Source organism: Apostichopus japonicus, chromosome 21, assembly GCF_037975245.1.
Source record: "Apostichopus japonicus isolate 1M-3 chromosome 21, ASM3797524v1, whole genome shotgun sequence".
Lineage (NCBI taxonomy): Eukaryota > Metazoa > Echinodermata > Holothuroidea > Aspidochirotida > Stichopodidae > Apostichopus > Apostichopus japonicus.
The window spans coordinates 19,338,353-19,356,107 of record NC_092581.1 but is presented as its reverse complement, the minus strand read 5'-3'; the positions used below and the strand labels follow the sequence as shown (position 1 = coordinate 19,356,107).

Sequence of the window (17,755 nt, the reverse complement as noted above, 5' to 3'; positions counted from 1 at the left end):
TAGGGCTAAGCCTACGCAATTACAAGTACAACAATGGGTCACATATATATTGAATTTGTGCATTGTGGCGGGGTAGGCAGAGGGTAGGGGCAGTGTTGGAAATCATTGTTCAATTTCCTGCGCACACACTGCCGATTTCCCGCCGGAGTTCGCGCAGCGAACACAATTAGCACGCGTAGCATAATGGCGTGGGGTAGTCCCCCGGTGGGGTCAATTGGTGGAATCCCTTTTGGGGGTCCAGGGGTGAACGCCCCCAGAAAATTTGGCGTGTCTGGCGATAAAAAAATTGCAGCTGTGGATGCAAAATACTGACAACTTTTTGAATTTAAATTGTCACGAAACTGATGAAAATTTTGAAATGACAAGTTAGAGTAGCCATATTATGTTATAAAATGAAAAGAGATTAAATCTGTCTTACAATCCTTAAAAAGTTAAACTTACAAAACTTGCGATATTATGAAACAACGTTCGGCATAGCTCCGTTTCTAGACTGCCTAACAATGAATAGCTTGCACTATACGTACATCAATTTACAACTGCAGTGTTTAACCCTACTTAAATACTGCGGTAGGCTACATTTTCTTAGGTACCTTGCCAAACAACTGTGAGCTCATCCCCTGTCTTACACCTGTTTGTTTACATTTTTTGGCATGTTGCCAAGGAACGTTTCACACCATACACGTATATGATAACACGATATCAAGGTCCCTACAGAAGCTACTGTATGGCCATCTTCATGAAATAAACCTGGCATTATTAACTAAATGCTTAATCTTGTTTCCATGTTCTTGTAGAAAACGTATACTTCGCAATACACAGTTAGTTGTGTTTTTGTAGTTACGTGAGATCCGTAACCGACGGGGTGGTTAGGCTATTTGCTATACACTTAACTATGGTAGGATATTTTCTCCGTATTTTGGAAATTCTAGAAAATACTCTTTCCCCCCGGCCCCCGCTTAACACCAGATGTAGTCTTACGTTTTACTCATGAATGGGTGTACTGGAGCCTTGTTTACATGACATTGTAGCATTTAGCACAATATGCCAGTTTCGCGTGAATTTTTCGAAAGTGTTTTGCTCGATCTTTCGTAATAGGTATTTGAAGGTGTACCAGTTTACCTTTCGTACACAATTGGTAATTTCTCTACTGATTTTCAGTTTTTTTACAGTCAAGTGTATACGTTGTGCATTGAGTATAAACTTATTGCGAATGCAAGAAATCGATGCGGGGATTTCCGGCAGACAAATGTTTTCTTTGCGGGATTACTGAGTCAGTTGAAGGGAATCCCGCACCTTAGAGGGAACATTGCATTGAAGTCAACTTCATACGAAAGAAAACGTTTACTACTTCAATACAATAGAAATTTGAAAGGATTATATACAGACTCGCCACGTTGTTGAACGGGGTAACAATAGGCGCTTCAAGGGTCACATACCGATTGGTAATCCCTTCAGTCGTACCGCCGATCTTAAAACATCTTTTGTATGGATGCGTGATAAAGTTTGCAATTGTTGCGTGATTTTCGGCAAGCAAGTTTTGCGGTCTATTTCGGGAACAAAGTGATGTGAAGACGCGCCGCGGCGACTGCGTAATTGGCATTACAAAAACGGTTAAACTTATACGATGTACGGCAGACGTTTATCCGGACGTCCGGTCGGTTAACCGTTTAACCGTTACAGCCCTACTTGGAAGTTAATTTATTACAGTCGCCATCACTGGCCAGAAGAATTTTCATAGTACCAAAATCTAAGCCAATGCTTTCATTCTCAGCATTTGTTTTTTGCTAATTATAAAAATTTGCAAAATTTGTGAATCAGTCATAACCAGTGGAGATCTGTCTCCCATTTTCATACACACAAATGATATCAGAAATACATTGACTGTTCTGGCCACTTCAGTAAATTTACCACTGCACCCCTCCATCCCATCCCCCTCCATAAACAAATATATAGAGAAAACAAAACGTGTATTTACCTCTTTCCTGATCATAACATCATTCTTGTAATTGGAGTTGTTTGCATATCTCAGTTTACCTGAAAAGATAAATTGTCTGTTGAAGTTAAGAACAAACCTCAGCAAAGAAATCATTTATGTGGTTTTTAACACCCATCTTTGCCAATTCCTATAGTAATTAACATAACCATCAGCATAGGTAATTGACACTACTGTTAAGTAGAGATCCAGCATTTCTGTAAAACACAGAGTAGTCTGTGTTCTGTGATCATTACTGCTAAGATCCAACTCAAGTTCAACTCCCTAGATACAGCTCCACATAACTATAGGGGCTCGCATTGTCAAATTGAATATGTAAAACAAGGTAAACCATTCTCAGGGCAAAAACTACAACAAAAATTGAGCTGGAATTTCCTACATATATTTTTTGATAAAGGTGTTTACAAGTGACCGATACCTTTGTGGATTTGATGTTTGATTAACGTGACAGTTGAACATGTCATCAACAATAAGTTTGGTCATAAGTTAGGTATACCAAAATATAATTGACCAAATCCTCAAGTCAAATGACTTCATTTCCCAAAGACTGACAAACGAGGTTTATATGTTCATTACACACTCGGTCTGAATGATCTGCATAGCAAAACTGGCCATAAATTCTTTCTTGAAATTAGTCACCATAGGCCTACATTATTTCCTAAGGCTAGGCCCCTCACAATTAGTAACAGTAACAGCCTAAGTTCAACTTCAAATGTTAACCTCTTGGATTAATGTTACAAAAACTGATGGCTCTGATGATATGTAACTGGTCACTTAATTGCAGAAGACCCGGGAACTCTTTAATCTGGCAGATTATGACCTGAAGTCCCTATGCCTATAGCCTAGTAAACAATGTATTGTTCTCAAAAAACAAGCCGTGTGTGTGAATTGTGGTTATTCTGCAACTGATTTTCACTGTAACATTATACAAATAATCTCACAACATATAGCTAAGGCCAGGGTCACAGTTAAACTTAACGTTTGGCTAGGCTGTTGCTGTACTGTCTAGTAGTACTTCCAATGGTCTAGCTTGTGTCTGCTACACAATGCAACAAGACCAAATGTAGGCTTTGTACCCTAACGATCAAACTGTGTTAGCTTTTTTGCCATAGAGAAACAGTAAGCGTGGGCAAACGTTCTGAACCTGATGTTCAGTAGGCTTATCAAAGCAATTGAGAAACTAAAAGAAATTCATTAAACTCAGAATATATCATATTTATACGCACCATCCGGACGAAACTCAAATTCAAGAAATTCATGACCGAATTTCCCCTTATGACCGACGTAGTATCTCAGGTAGAACTCGTTAGACATTTTCGATTTTAGTGTCAGTGCGCAACTCTATTGTGAGGGCGCTATTCACATATGTTGTTTCCGTGTGGCTATGACTTACTATTTTTAATTGTGATGATTTTGTGCAGGTACCCCACAGCCATCAAATTTAGCTAAGCTAAAAGATGAAGATGCTGTGTAGATTCCCTTTTCATGATACAGCACTAGATGTTGGAGGATAGTAACATGACACCAATGTCCACATGTAAAGGACACTTCGAAAACAGTACACTGCGAATTTTCAGCTTTTTTATTCCCTTAATTGTTCACAGAGTGCAATTGAACGAGAATAACACAGATATTTATTGAATCTTGTTCAAGGCTTTGCAATGTGTTTGCATTCACGTATAGAGCCTTAGTCTTCGACAGGGAGCGTCACATGGGACTAGGTAAAATACAAGTAGACGTAGGCTATTTCATCAGATAACTTACTTCAATCATGAAATCATAATTGAGAACTCTCCGTAATGTTCACACAGAGTTTTAAGTTGAAGCAGTATGCGTTTATCATTCACATATGGATAATTCACATATGAATCAGACGGATTCGTCAGTGAGCCATATGCTGGCAATCTGTAACAAATTTATGTTTCCGCGCAAGTAGTGGGATTTTACCAGAAATAGAAACGCATTTACTTACCAAGTCTGTTTCCATTTTCAAACGGAACTTTTAACGTGGTGGTTTTTATTAGCTATCCAGGAGGTATGTAACTTCGGAACAGCCGTCCATATGGTTCCCGACTTAACCAGGTGGACCAGTAAGAGTCCACATAAAACCATAGGACATAAAGCCGTAAATAAAATGAGTAAAAAAAACATAAGCCGTGAGAACCTTAACTGCCCTGTATAACGGTTATTATGGGTATGATTTTAATCCGATTTGGTTGCTTTTTTCCAAACCACTTTTCCCCCTCTCACACAGACGCATTTTCATCGATCTATTGCTATTTGATGTAAACATCTATTTGATGTTTATATCCAGATATTTTCATCACTTTCACGTGAAAAGGGATAATCGTTCAATTCCAGAAGTTTATGACGTAGGCCTACCCTTTCTTCATTATTGGAAATGAAGGCTTGACTAGTCACTCTTTGCTTGTTCACATCATCATCAGTGTATGTTTCTATATTATTTTTTGATACTGGGAGTCCTTGGGCGGTCAAATCACATCGAAACGTCCTTCCACCAAACCAATACACCGCGCGCAGTAGGCCTAGTCAATGATCACGATGTATTGATTTATTGAACTTTAAAGATTCCATGGGTCAGGATGTAAGGATTATTCACAATTATAGCCCAAAAATATGAGAAGAAAGGCAAGGATACCTTTTAAGAGAGAAGTTAAAAGCATACATAGGCGAGAAAGGCCTTTATAATGAGAAAGTAAACAAGGCTGATACTCATGGTACTTAGTAAAGCCGATTAAGGAATTCTCAAAAGAGGGAAGTAAGCCTAACCATTGGATATCAATTAGTGGTATTAACCAGTGGTAAATTTATGTGGTTAAGGAAGAGTGCTCTTTTATAAGAAGAGAGGGAGTCATAAGTGTCTTCAAACACTCATTAAATACGGCTTCATGGTAATCGCGTATACGCATGGGACGGATCTGAACTAGAATGATCGATTTATTAAACTTTTACGACTCCATATAGGTCAGGATATAAGTATTATTCACGACTATAGCCAACAAAAAATATCCGAGAAGGAATGCAGGGGGTACCGTACTTGTTAACAGAGTTTCCCCAGATAGAGCTATATGGACAAGAAAACAAACCACCGCCGTGATCCACTTTCAGCCGGTCCAGTCCCCTTACATCGAGACTGTAACAGTTTGATCATGATTGTGTTACGTCAAGTGAGTATCAGGGTGTCCCTTGGATAGGGAACAGATACCCTACTACACTTGATCAGAGGTAGAAAAGGTAGACTTCTACTCATCGTTAGAACCACAAACAGAAACCTTAATAGGAAGTGCGTTATATATGCCACCATCATATCACTTTCTAATCTGGGCCTCTTCTTCAAAACCTAACACACTTGGTCAGGTACAATAGAGGTGATGTAAAGGTCTACTCATCTCAGGTTTTCTGAGGGGGATTTGAAAGAAGATAATAGTTTAAATAGCCGAGGAAGGCCTTTATACTGAAAGTAATCGATGAGTGTAAGATACTTAGATCCCCATCGGACTTAGTAAAGCCGATTAAGGAATTATCAAAAGAGTGAAGGAAGATAACCATTGGACATGAATTAGTGATAAACCGGTGGTAAATTTCTGTGGTTAAGGAAGAGTGTTTTTCTATAACTGAGAATAGAGGAAGTCATAGGTATGTCCAAACACTCAATTTATAAAAGCATCATGGTACCCGCGTATACTCAGGGACTAATCTGAGCTAGATGACATCCAGTTACCTGCGAAGACATTATATATAGCTACACTACATATTCAAACACTCAACAAATAAGGTATTACTACATGTGACATGGACCTGTGCTGGTAGAGTCAGGGGATTACTGTAACCCAACCCTCGAGCTGGACGGAGCTGCCACAAGTTGCTTTGAAAATCTTCTAATGAAATGCTACAGGGACTCACACGGGATTTGCCTGTAGATTCAAATAATTGTAAACAATTATGTTGAAACTGCGGCTGTGGTCTTTCGTTGGGTTCCCAGGGGGGGGGGGGGACTTCCTTCTCATTCATTTTAAGTTGTGAGATTGAATATTGATATCAGAGATTATCATGGGCTTGTAAGTGACGTCGCTCACTGTTAAACAGTGACGTAGCAAAGATTAAAACCCTTTCTAAACAACTTCTCTTTCTTTTAACCTGATAATATACCAGGTTATTCTTTAACAAGTTACATATAATCTATATAGTATATATAATAACAAGTGACATATGTGATATACATATATATGAATACATGTATTTAAATTAAAAACTTACGGCATGTGACATGGTTCGGAAACTGCAAATTCATTAGCTAATTATGTATATGCAAATTATGTATATGTATTTGAACATGCAAATTTCTTACATCCAACCAATGGTTGGTTCCTAACAGTACAGAAGGTTTACTAGTTCGAAGAGATAAAGACTATTTACTCATTGCAAAAAAATGATGATGTAAATGGTAGATCTAAGATTTACCGAATTTTGAATATGATATTGTAACTGTTTGATTTTGTAATCGTATCATTATGTTCCATGTAATCTGACATTAGGAATTCCTCCCTACCAAATCGGGAGATCATGGATCTATCCGATAATCCTGGACATGTTTCCGACAACTATATCTTTTCCGATTAAGAGTAATGAATGAGTGTCCCGACAAATCGCAAAATTTACCGAACAAACGTCACTATGACCCAACGGGAAATCTGCATACCCCCGCCCCTTTGCCCTCATCATAGTACGTGATGCCCCATATGCTTAAGATTCAGAGAGAAAGTATTTGTAACAGAGTTTCTCTTTCCACCTTTGAAAAAGAACGGAAATAATTCAAGCAAACCCGTGGGATGCGCTGGTGTATGTCTTGATAGGATCAAAGGCTGTAAAATGTTTTTAAAGATTTATCAAGTATCAGCACTAGTGTAAAAGCAAACAACTGCTGCGGGTAGTTTTCATCCTTTTCAAATGATTTTCATTGCCCTCAGAGGGAGGCCTTTGTCGGATTGAATGTGAATACAATGGATGGATGATATTTACATACCAAGGCGTCCTCTACAGTAGGTTTGACTATTGTCTGTAGTATATCTATTGTTGAAATGTACCGCCTGGAATAACCATGGAGGTAAATCTGTTTTACCTCCATGATGGAATAAAATAGAAGAAAGCAAATGTCGTGACGTAAGCCTTTTATGCGATGTTGAAATTAAACACGGTCACGTTGCCAAGCTATATCATTCACCAAACTGTTGTGTCGTATCTGTTACTCCTAATCTGTGAACTTAAACAAGGAAAAAGTCCAGCGATCGTCATCAACAGTGGAAGCATCGACGGGGGGGGGGGGGGTGGGGAGGGGTGGGTCATGGGGTACCATGGGGTGGGATTCTGCTGCCACGACGGTTCATCATAACCTAAAAACCCTTTATTTGATAAGACGTACACAACTATTTAAACACTTAAAAACAAAATCACCTTCATTTTGAAGTAATATCTAAAAGTTCACCTTGATAATTCGTTTTGTTTATACTTTCATCACTGCAATTTTTAAAACCCAATCATTAATATAAATAATAAGGACAAAATGTTCTATTTTTTGTCATTCACCGTATCTGTTACTGCTATTCTGTGAACTTAAAGAACAAACAAGTCCAGCGATCATCATTAACAATGGAAGCATTGACGGGGAGTTGAATGGGGACGTTGATAATTTCGTTGTGTTTATACTTTCATCACTTCAATGTTTAAAACCTAATAATTAAAATAAATGATAGGGACAACATAATGGCACAAAGTGAGAATAATTATGAATGTCAAGAAACAGATATCCATGCAACTTCAACTGAAGATTGACGTTATATCTTAGCCTCGACTGATAAAAGACTAACAACATGATTAAGGTTTAGCGGAATGAATGTATTGTTGAGGAGGAATGTAACGAAATGTGTGTTCATTATGAGCATAGACTCTCAATAAAAAAGTGTACACGTGCCATTAAGCCATAGCAAATTCGTTGCAGGTGGTATGGTCATTGATAATAATAAAATAGAACGCCTAGACATACCTCTTGCCAAAAAAAAAAAAAAAAAACCTTTGTTAAACTATTTCACTTTCTTTACACTTTGGGTGATTCCTATAGACGGCAATTTTCTTGAAGCCTTAGCATAATGCGGAATATACAAATACGGGACGGTTTCAGAGGCCTATAGAACTATAGCAGCGATTCAACCAGTTTCTATTGTTGCGTGAGCTTAAACATGTTGTATTCGTCTGTGGGGTCGCTTAGTACCAATTTTCGCCACTTTTGTTATAGTAATTCATGTCTTCTTTTGTCGAACCGTCTGGACACATTGAAAGGAATTGAATAATCTTTTGGTAAGAGACGACGAAAATAAAAAAGAGCCAATGGAATTGGCTTAAATCTTCCTGGTTTGTGACTCCATTTGGACCAAAACGGGAGAGAGTTAGAAAGACCACGAGTCAGCATTGTTTTGTGGGTTATTGCCAAAGCATGGAAAATTAAGACCCGTGGAACATAAAACTAGAAAGTGTACCCCCTCCCCTTTTTTGTAGTATATTCCAACTATTTATTTAGTGTTTGTTGAATTCAGTTAGTCTTCTCAGAAGCCACACACATGCAGCAACGCTTGCGATGGTCAGTTGGGATTCAACATTGCAGCAAATTATGTGTGTGTGTGTGTGTGCGTGCGCGAAAGATATACACAGGGTTGTCAATAAATGTTAAACATTAAAAATTCTCTTCTTCGAAAAAGGATTAAATCATATTTCGGGTACTGGAAAGTACACATTACAAACACAAAGGACAAATATACAAAATGAGGGAAATATCGCTTTTTTTTCTGTGATTAATGGAGGATTTAAAGCTAAGCTGACTTTGAGTTTTTTTCAGAGGAATTTTGAAGTTTCCGGATCATTAATTGGAATCGACATGTAATCGGTAAGTTGTTATTTTATCAAGAAAGATCTGTATTTAGTAGCAGCTCAGTGCCTTCAATTATGTGAAAACCTTTAAAAAAATATAATTCAGCTTGATGGATATATTCTAATTCTAATACACAATTTTGGTTACATGAAGCGGGGAGGGAAGGGGGGGGGGGATCGTTTCAACATAATCATTGTAACATATCCTCCCAAAGTTCTCGTAAGAAACTTTGAAGAAATATTTTTGCAGTTGTTCTGTTCGACGCGCTGTGCAATTTATTGGTTATACTGTTAAATAAAGTGACCCTGGGGTGGCGGGAGAGGGGAGAGGGGAGGGGGCCATGTTTGAAATCATAATATGAACTGCATGGTTTCCGTATTCCATTATCAAATTCAAATTCAGATTAGGATATTTCCTTCAAATGTATGACTATATATTAATAGATCTGTTTCTAATCGACGAAAGGAAATTCTTAGCAGCTGCAAATCAAAAGTTTTGTTTTTACAAGAAATTTAAGTTATTTAAATCACATATACTGTGACGAAACAAAGAAGCACGAGGACCGATTGAAAAAAAAACGAGATCATACAAGCATTTAGTGTCCTTTGAGGGTTATCAATACTGGTCCTAAAATTTAACATTCCAATATCTCTAAAACTTTTTCAACATTTTTTTCCTGTCGGATTTATTGTTCCAAGACGTTGAGACATTTTCAGTGAGACCGAATTTATTGTCTGCATGAGGGAAGGAAAAGGTGCTTCGAGGAGGACAGTAAAATGCTTGAACACGAGTAAGAGGACATAAGAGGGGGAGGGGGGGGGGTGGGTTGACCTACATATTTAATACATATATACTTTATCTGTGAATAGGTTTGGTTCTTGGGAGTCAATGGACGAGATTATATTTTTAGTCCTATACGGTTGGTTTATGTCTTAAATAATTCTAACGTACAGGGCCTATAGTGGCGGACGTAGAAGGAATGTCATATTTTCCCCCAAAAATACTTCCTTCACCCCCTCCTCACCCTCACCCTCCCATCCAACTCCTTCCCATCCCGGCACCCAATTTCTCCAATTATCGCATTAACTTGAACAACCAAGATCTAAAATTGTCAACAGTTCGTTCTTCAAGTTCAGCCAGTTGGGACAATTTCCTAATGCTAATATCTCTCTAAACTCTTCTCCAATATCATGTTTCCAAAGCACTAGTATTGACTGTCCAAATAGTTACTAACGTTTAGTTGATAGAAACATGATATTCATACTGCTCGTACTGACAATACGAGTGCTCTGAAGCTGGACATGAAACTACAGTATAGAAAAAAATTGTCCCAACTGGGTGTTCAAGTTAGTCAGGGTCGTGCATATGCATGAATATATGTATATGCATATAAGCACTGCCAGCCCACCCATGAACTGACAAGAATAAAGCTCAAATCCATTGAAATAAACTCAATTTATCTGTTTGAAGAGAACAAAACACGAAGATGCGAGTAATTGCTGTTAATGGGATTCATCAAGAACAGCAAACTCTTTGTTGTAAGAAAGTATTCACACACACACCTCGAAATTGTTGTTCAAGTTATTTACTATAATGAGGAAACCAAGTTTGGAATAGAAATAAAAACAAGTTTCTTCCAAGGAGATCATCAGCTGAGTTTTTCGATCAATTGAATGGCAGCAATGAGTCATCTTGTTTTGGTGATTTCCCATAATACTGCTTCGATCAGTTGCTTAGCCTATGGAACGCCAAAAGTGAAATAAATACTTTATTTGGTTGACCAGTGCGTGTGCAAAAGTTGACCATGTGAAATTCACGAATAGTTCCTATCATTTACTTTGTCACAATGCTTCCTGCAAAGATGTAACAATTTTAGCTTTGATCCAACTTGCTGTCACTCGTTGAACTCGGTGTGTCACGATGTATGCAGGGAATCAGAGAATGGGGAGGGGGGGGGGTATACTTACTGTCCGTGAGGTCGTTTTATACAAACACAATACATGACACTTTTTGCATCTATGATAGTCAAAATGACCTATTTGCGTTTGAAAGAAACAGAAATGTGCATTTTGAGGGTACTTCGTATTTTTCATGTGAACCTTTATTCCTTTGATTAGTGAAAGCGAGCCCGCCGGGCTTATTGTTGCTCTCATGGATTCATCACGTAGGAACGGCAAATATCCTATAAAGGTTAAAGGTCAGTTGACGTAGGCCAAATGACGTAAACCACCGGTCGTCGTTATGAGCTAGGCATGTAGTGTAATGAATGGCGTTGCTTCGGGATCTAGCAAACACATATCATGAATTCAGGATCATGTCACAGATTGTCTGCACGTGTTTAGCCATCAAAATGTGGTTTGAAGTGAATTTCATCATTTGCCAAACCTACCCCGCTGACTTTTATGAATGAAGCACAAATTACTTTGATATAATTGTCAGCGGAATTGACACTATTTTGGAGTAGATGCTCAGCAGTAGGCCTACAGAAATGGCGGCAATTATCTGTGTTGGTTGTAAATGGTCTGCCACATGTAGCTATGGTAACCTACACAGATGGTTACCTCATTACAAGAACGTGCATGTGTTGAAAGCATGCATATAGTATAATATTGTTCTTTTGTCAATTTCTGTTTCCGATGCATTGATAACTTTGGGTGTAGCTCTGTGGATTTATAGTATATGACTTTAGTCAGAGAGTTATGTACGATAAACTTCATTCTGAAGAGGAGGGGGTGGGGAGAGCGGGTTGCCTTCCCCTTTTTTGAACCGAGGTACCCATGTTATACCCCCTTCTCCTTCCCTCACTCATCAACGTATTCGACTCACATTCCTGATAACGAATTTCGGACGACATGGTTATACACTTTTTGCTGAGGATAAACTGGGCCGGGGTGGGACGGAGCAGGATTGGATGGGGTAACGATTCTGTGGTATGATGTGAATACCGAGTGTAGGTATTTGCCCTAACAACCTCTTGTCAAGTTGACCAGGGAGCTGTTATTTCCCTGTGTTTACGTACCAGTGCATAAACGGTATGTTGCTGAGTATTAAAGCGAATGATGACCTTATCTGCAACTTGTGGTTCTCCAGAAATAGACCGTGTGTCTTCTCTACTATGATATGATATGATATTATTTTTTTTATTTTCATATATACCAACGAGCTATAAGGCTACAGCTTTATATATTCACATAAACAAGATACCCAAAGGACATGATCATTTTTCTTCACATTTCTAACGTTGTCATCAGTGAAAAACATGAAAGCGTTTGAACAGGGAGCTGCTACTTGTTAAAGTAGCAGCTCCCTGGTTTGAACATGCGTCTACTTTACTAGGCCGTATCACTGTCTCGTAAAGCTCTTTGACCACATGAATAGCTCCGACATTTTAGTCGTAAACCTTGGCCTCTGAGTCTAACTACAATTAGTACCCTTTGTTATTCAGACACGGTGTCTCCGGCAACCAGTAAAACGTTGCATTATAACAAAAACTATAAACAAAATAAACTTGTTGACTTTTCGTCTTCTGATCCCTTCACAGTCACCTGAAGTTTTATCTGCAGTATAGACTTCTGACCAGTCGTCAGGAAGCTTTTAGATAACGGATTGAACGAAACTATTTACTGAACAATTATTACCCGCAGTTTGATCAACAAAATACGGTCTTTGGCACACACTACCTTAATTAAAGCAGCTATGGCGCCTAGTTGGTTAGGGTGTTCACATATAAAGCGGGAGGCCCGCGGGTTCGAATCCCGGAGGGGAGGCTGGAAGTTTTTTCACTGTTCTGGAGTTTTACTACAACTCACTACAATTTCAATTATATATATATATATATATAGATAGATATAGATATATATGAGATATAGATATAGATATAGATATAGATAGATATAGATATAGATATATATGATATAGATATGTATATATGTATATATGTATATATATATATATATATATATATATATATATATATATATATATATATATATATATATATATATATATATTGTATTAGTTAGTAACTGTAACGGTGGTCTCAACGTATAAGCTCTGTACAATCCATTTTGTTTACGCGTTCATCCCCACTTTTTGTTCTGCGCATGCTTGAGTGAATCACAGTAAAGGGGAAAAAGATTTGTTATTATTGAAAGCGAAGGGCGCCATACATACAATCCTTGTCAATATAGATAGCTTACGACCAAAGTAACCAACCAATGTGTGAGAATTGTATCACAGAGTTAGAGTGAATCAGCTATTGGAACTAGTTAGTGGGTCGATACGCACCGTTGAACCTCGAAAAAGCTTGCAAAACATCGTAGGGCTGGTGTCGTTTAGAATTGAATTCTATGATAAATAGTCTATACGAACTTGACAGAAATTACAAAGGAATATATATGTATATATAGATAATATAGTCGTTGTGTATACTGTTGGAAGTTAACAGCTCTGCTCTGTCTCACTAACACTTGGTTTTCGGGGGATTATCTTATCGGCTTTATTCATTGATTTGTGATTTCAGTCTATGAACAGGGAGTTTACAGACTAACAAACAAATGTTTGGTGAGTAGGTTTTCACTTTTTCTTCCCTTTTCTGTTTGAATTTAATTTTCCTTGAGGGAGGGGTAAGTATTTTCTTCGTAAGTTCATACAAATATAGCAAAACTGCAGAAAAATGCCTCGAAAACTTCAGTTTTTTTGTCTGCATGATATTTATTAGTTGATAAATTAATATCTTAAATATTTAAAGTCTTTCAAAAGTTTAGAAATTATCTAGGTATGGTTAAGCTACTATCGGTCGTTATACAAGGTCGATATATCCTATAGCAGAAATAATTTGTTTGTGTGGAGAATCTCTATTGTGCATGTGTGTATATAGACGAGGCAATTGGAGGGAACACAAATTCATTCGCCCATCTTTACGTTACATCACAGAGATCATTGATAAGAACAACTACCCAAAACCGAGCCAAGAAAACCTTGTTCCGTCTGGGAGATATCCTATAGTTTAATAGTCACTGTCTGGGAGCTACCATTTTTTAAATCTGTAATGTTATAGTGCCACTAGGATCTCAAACATTTGACTTTTGTTTCTCGTTGTTTTCGGTTTTCCGTGTTCTCAAGGTTGAATGCTAGCAGTGAACACTGAAACCCGAATGTCCCCATTAGGTCATGTTAAGGTGATATCTATATCACACGGACCGACTATGATGGTTGAAATTTGTGTCTCCTTTAAGTATATTTGTTGTTACTTTGAACTCCGATCAGAAACATCCCTCAATGTGTAAGTAATATATACCCATGCACACACAATAATGCAACAGCGCATCCATCAATAACATCATATTAATATTTGATATGTATTAATGACTTTTTTTTTTAAATTATACGTACGATCTGCATAATAGTCCAAGTCGTTGTGCTACCTCGTGGTTCGTTAAAGTGACCATAAGTCAGTTCATGATGGACTCTAATATACACAGACAAAATATTTAGATCATTTATGCATAATATCATGTTTGGCTGTATAACTACAAACCTTTTAAAGGTAGTCAGTATAGGCCCCATATTATAGCACGCTATATATAATTGCTAGAAGTTTTCAAAAAATACTTTCCTTGAGGTCTTCACTGCCAAATTTTTCTCAGACATTTCTACAGAGCACACAATAGGACTGAATGTCCCAGTGAGGAAATTTCCTCCAAGGTTGTACTATAAACAGTTTCAAAACTTTGACCAAAGGTGACCATATTTGAATATCTAGCATATTTGGGGCCAATACAGAATACCTTTAAATTATCTATAAATGAATTATCGTGCCCACGAGGGACTTGACATTTCAATTATATTTTAGTCGTTGTTCCTATTTTGGAATCGTTGTATACGCTTGACCAATACGTCATAGTTACGTCAGTCATTTTGTTGGTATCGACGTGATGCGTAGATTAATGTTAAGTCAGCATTATAATTACTTTTTTAACCCGCTTTCAGGCGTCGATTTTGGATGTCACTAAAATCTCATATCAATGTATAGGTCGTTATTTTTTCAATATTCAAAATTCGTTACAAGTGGTGAAGTTAGATGTCGAAAATTGTTTAATTTTCCAATTTGCCACTACTAAATGTGCTTCACGTACTACAGTGGAAAGTATTCACGTGACTATATGTTGAGGAATTAATTAATCAATTAATTAATTAATAAAATATTAGTTCATTTACCTTAATTTTCGTGAAAATAATTCTTAACAGTTCTCTTGGTATGATTATTTGCAATACTAATATTTGTAAAACGCTCAATTTTGAACATATTTACAGACAAAGAAAAGGTGCTTGGAGTGGGAGGGTGTGGAGGGGTTGGGGAGGAGGGAGGGTTTGACATAATATTTATTAATTTAATGAAACAGTGGACTGAGGCGTGAAGTGTTACCAGCTCTATTATCCAACCGGTTGCTCCACCTATAGGGTCATGAAACAAGTAGCGAATTTGACGCCTTGGACGAAACTAGCATATTTCTTGACCGAAAGAAAGTCGGCACTTTCGTCTTCTCAATTACCTGACGGGCCATTCACACCTTCGGGTTCCTCGGGCCCAGCTGTGTACCAGTTGCGATCCCATAAACTGAGGGTTCATTCCGTCCTATATAGCTAAGCGGAGTGTTTGATGAAGTGAAATCATCCGTGGTTCCACCAGTAAGAGGGCAATACAAGAATTTCGACCAGTTTTAGAAAAATCGATTTTGGTGGGTTGTAATTATTGACCTCGATTTTCCAGTGCTTTAGTTTGTAGTATGTCCGTTAAACAATACCGTATTCTTAGATCGGACAACATATGTTAGTTTTAGAGTGAAAGCTGAAAGGAATCGACTAAACTTAGGCTAAGAATGTGAAAAACAAAAGGCACGATGAATTAATTGTAATACTTATACTACAACGCATGTATAAGTCTCCTAGAAGCAAAGAGTGTAATATGCTTGATCGATGGAGTTTCATATGCTCTTTAGAAAAGGATATCGCATGACAAATAGTTCGATGTATACAATCATGGAGTAACACAGGGGGGGGGGGGGGGTTGATATACCGGTATACCGGCTCGAAACCGATTATCGACAACTATAGGTCATGACAGTTCATATGCGTTTCGTCTCGTTCTGTCTGGCGGTGTGTGTGTGTCATTGACTTTTACTGGCCATTTTGGAGATTATAGATTATATGGGATGGGAGGGAAGGGATGAGGTGGTGTAAGCATATTTCCAGAGGTGTGCTATTGGTAGTTAAACTTATTCATCCCACCGTAAATCGAGCTGAGATTGCACGGCAGACCCTTATTCCATTAATTAGGCTGCTAAATAGGGGACGACTTTGAAATTACAACAAAGGACATTGACAAGAAACATGTCGAAAAGAAAACAACAAAGTGTCAATCAGAACCAAATTCGGAAATAAGTTATTGATTAATCACATATGGACTGTAGATTATCAGACAGGTGGGCCAATTATATCCATTCAAACCTTTCAAGCCCACCCCCCCACCACTCCCGCACAAGACGAGTGCGGGTTCAGTCCACAATTTTTTCACCGACTATGCCGAAACGAACCATTCTTTTCTGCTTCATTTGAATATGAAGCTTTTGTTTTCACTTTTGAATTTTGACGATGATATATAAGTTAACTGTCTGAAGTTGAACCTAAATAAGACTAATGCTTATCAAAACAGGGAAATAAAGTTCGAAATAAAACTCTTGTCAATCAACCGTCGGATTGAAAACTAAAGTAAATAATTCCTTTTGATCTAGAACTCTACTTCAATGTATTTCACTGCATGTGACAAGGTTTCTTCTAATCATGGTAAGCCATAGGTGGTGATGGGAGACTCATTCTCCTTCCTGCCACACACGTCAAATGATCAGTTTTGTACAGGTATAGGCAAAATTGAACCTGGCGTGTTACCATTTGAGTGTATAGTGATAAGTATCAATTTAATCAAAATACGCCCACTCACATCCATTTTGGTGCCATTAATACACACAGCAGAGAACGGCACCCTTGGCTGTTCTAAAGGTTTTAACATTTTCAATAGCGGTATATACTGAAGCTGCATATTGCACGTGCACATTGGTGAAGAATGCTAAAACAAACGGGCCCCTTGACTTTTCCTCGACCCGTTGAAGGGGAGGGGGTGGAGGCGGTGAGGTTGATTAAACATCTTGGAGTCTATATCCTCGCTCTGCTATCCCTACCTCCCTTCCCCAGGCCACTACCGGGAGTTCTGTATCCAGATGCTTTGTAAACAACACCTGTTGTACTCTGGCCTGTGATTCAAATAAACCGCCGTGATATGAGTACTCAGAATACTGCTTAATTAATTCAGTTTGGCTTTACGCTATATATAATTCATTCATCGATGTACAGTGTGTTATACTGATAATATTGATACTTTATCGCACAGACGACTTTTACTGTATTATATAAGCAGACCATATCTAACTCATGCTGAACTGAATCCGTAACCTGTATGTTACTTGAACAACTTCCGAAAACGGAAATAAATTTGTGGTAATCGCTGTCAGCAAATTGCCGTATATGTGTGTCTGAAAATAAGAAATTATATCAAAGGCTCCAAGTTTGGATAGCTGGATGTATAGCCTATATACCGACCACCCGGTTCCTCCATGGCAATTCAAAGACGTGAACTCAGCAGTAGCCATGAGAGTGGAGTGTCGTCCCTGTTGGTTTATTTACCCTTATACATGAACTTGGTCCCCTATAAAAAGATATTCGTACGTACACATTGACAGTATGTACCCTCAGTCGATCATGTACAA

The 17,755-nt window shown here is 38.0% G+C and overlaps 2 protein-coding genes across 3 annotated transcripts in view; one reads left to right on the top strand and one right to left on the bottom strand.

The window, feature by feature from the left end:
- LOC139962409 (protein mago nashi homolog) overlaps positions 1–17,755 on the bottom strand; it is a 183,793-nt gene that overhangs the window by 3,739 nt on the left and 162,299 nt on the right. Inside the window, exons 2-3 of the mRNA XM_071962327.1 lie at positions 3,220–3,322; positions 1,976–2,034 (exon numbers count right to left, since the gene is read on the bottom strand). Coding sequence (XP_071818428.1) covers positions 1,976–2,034; positions 3,220–3,307 — 147 coding nt within the window. The 5' untranslated portion in view covers positions 3,308–3,322. The remainder of the gene's footprint in view (positions 1–1,975; positions 2,035–3,219; positions 3,323–17,755) is intronic.
- LOC139962894 (probable methyltransferase-like protein 24) overlaps positions 8,815–17,755 on the top strand; it is a 40,582-nt gene continuing 31,641 nt past the window's right edge. Inside the window, exon 1 of one of the 2 annotated variants that reach the window (XM_071963282.1) lies at positions 8,815–8,948. The gene's annotated coding sequence lies outside the window, so the exon portion shown is untranslated. Of the gene's footprint in view, positions 8,949–13,145; positions 13,497–17,755 lie in introns of those variants that run through there. The other variant, XM_071963281.1, reaches the window with a different exon arrangement.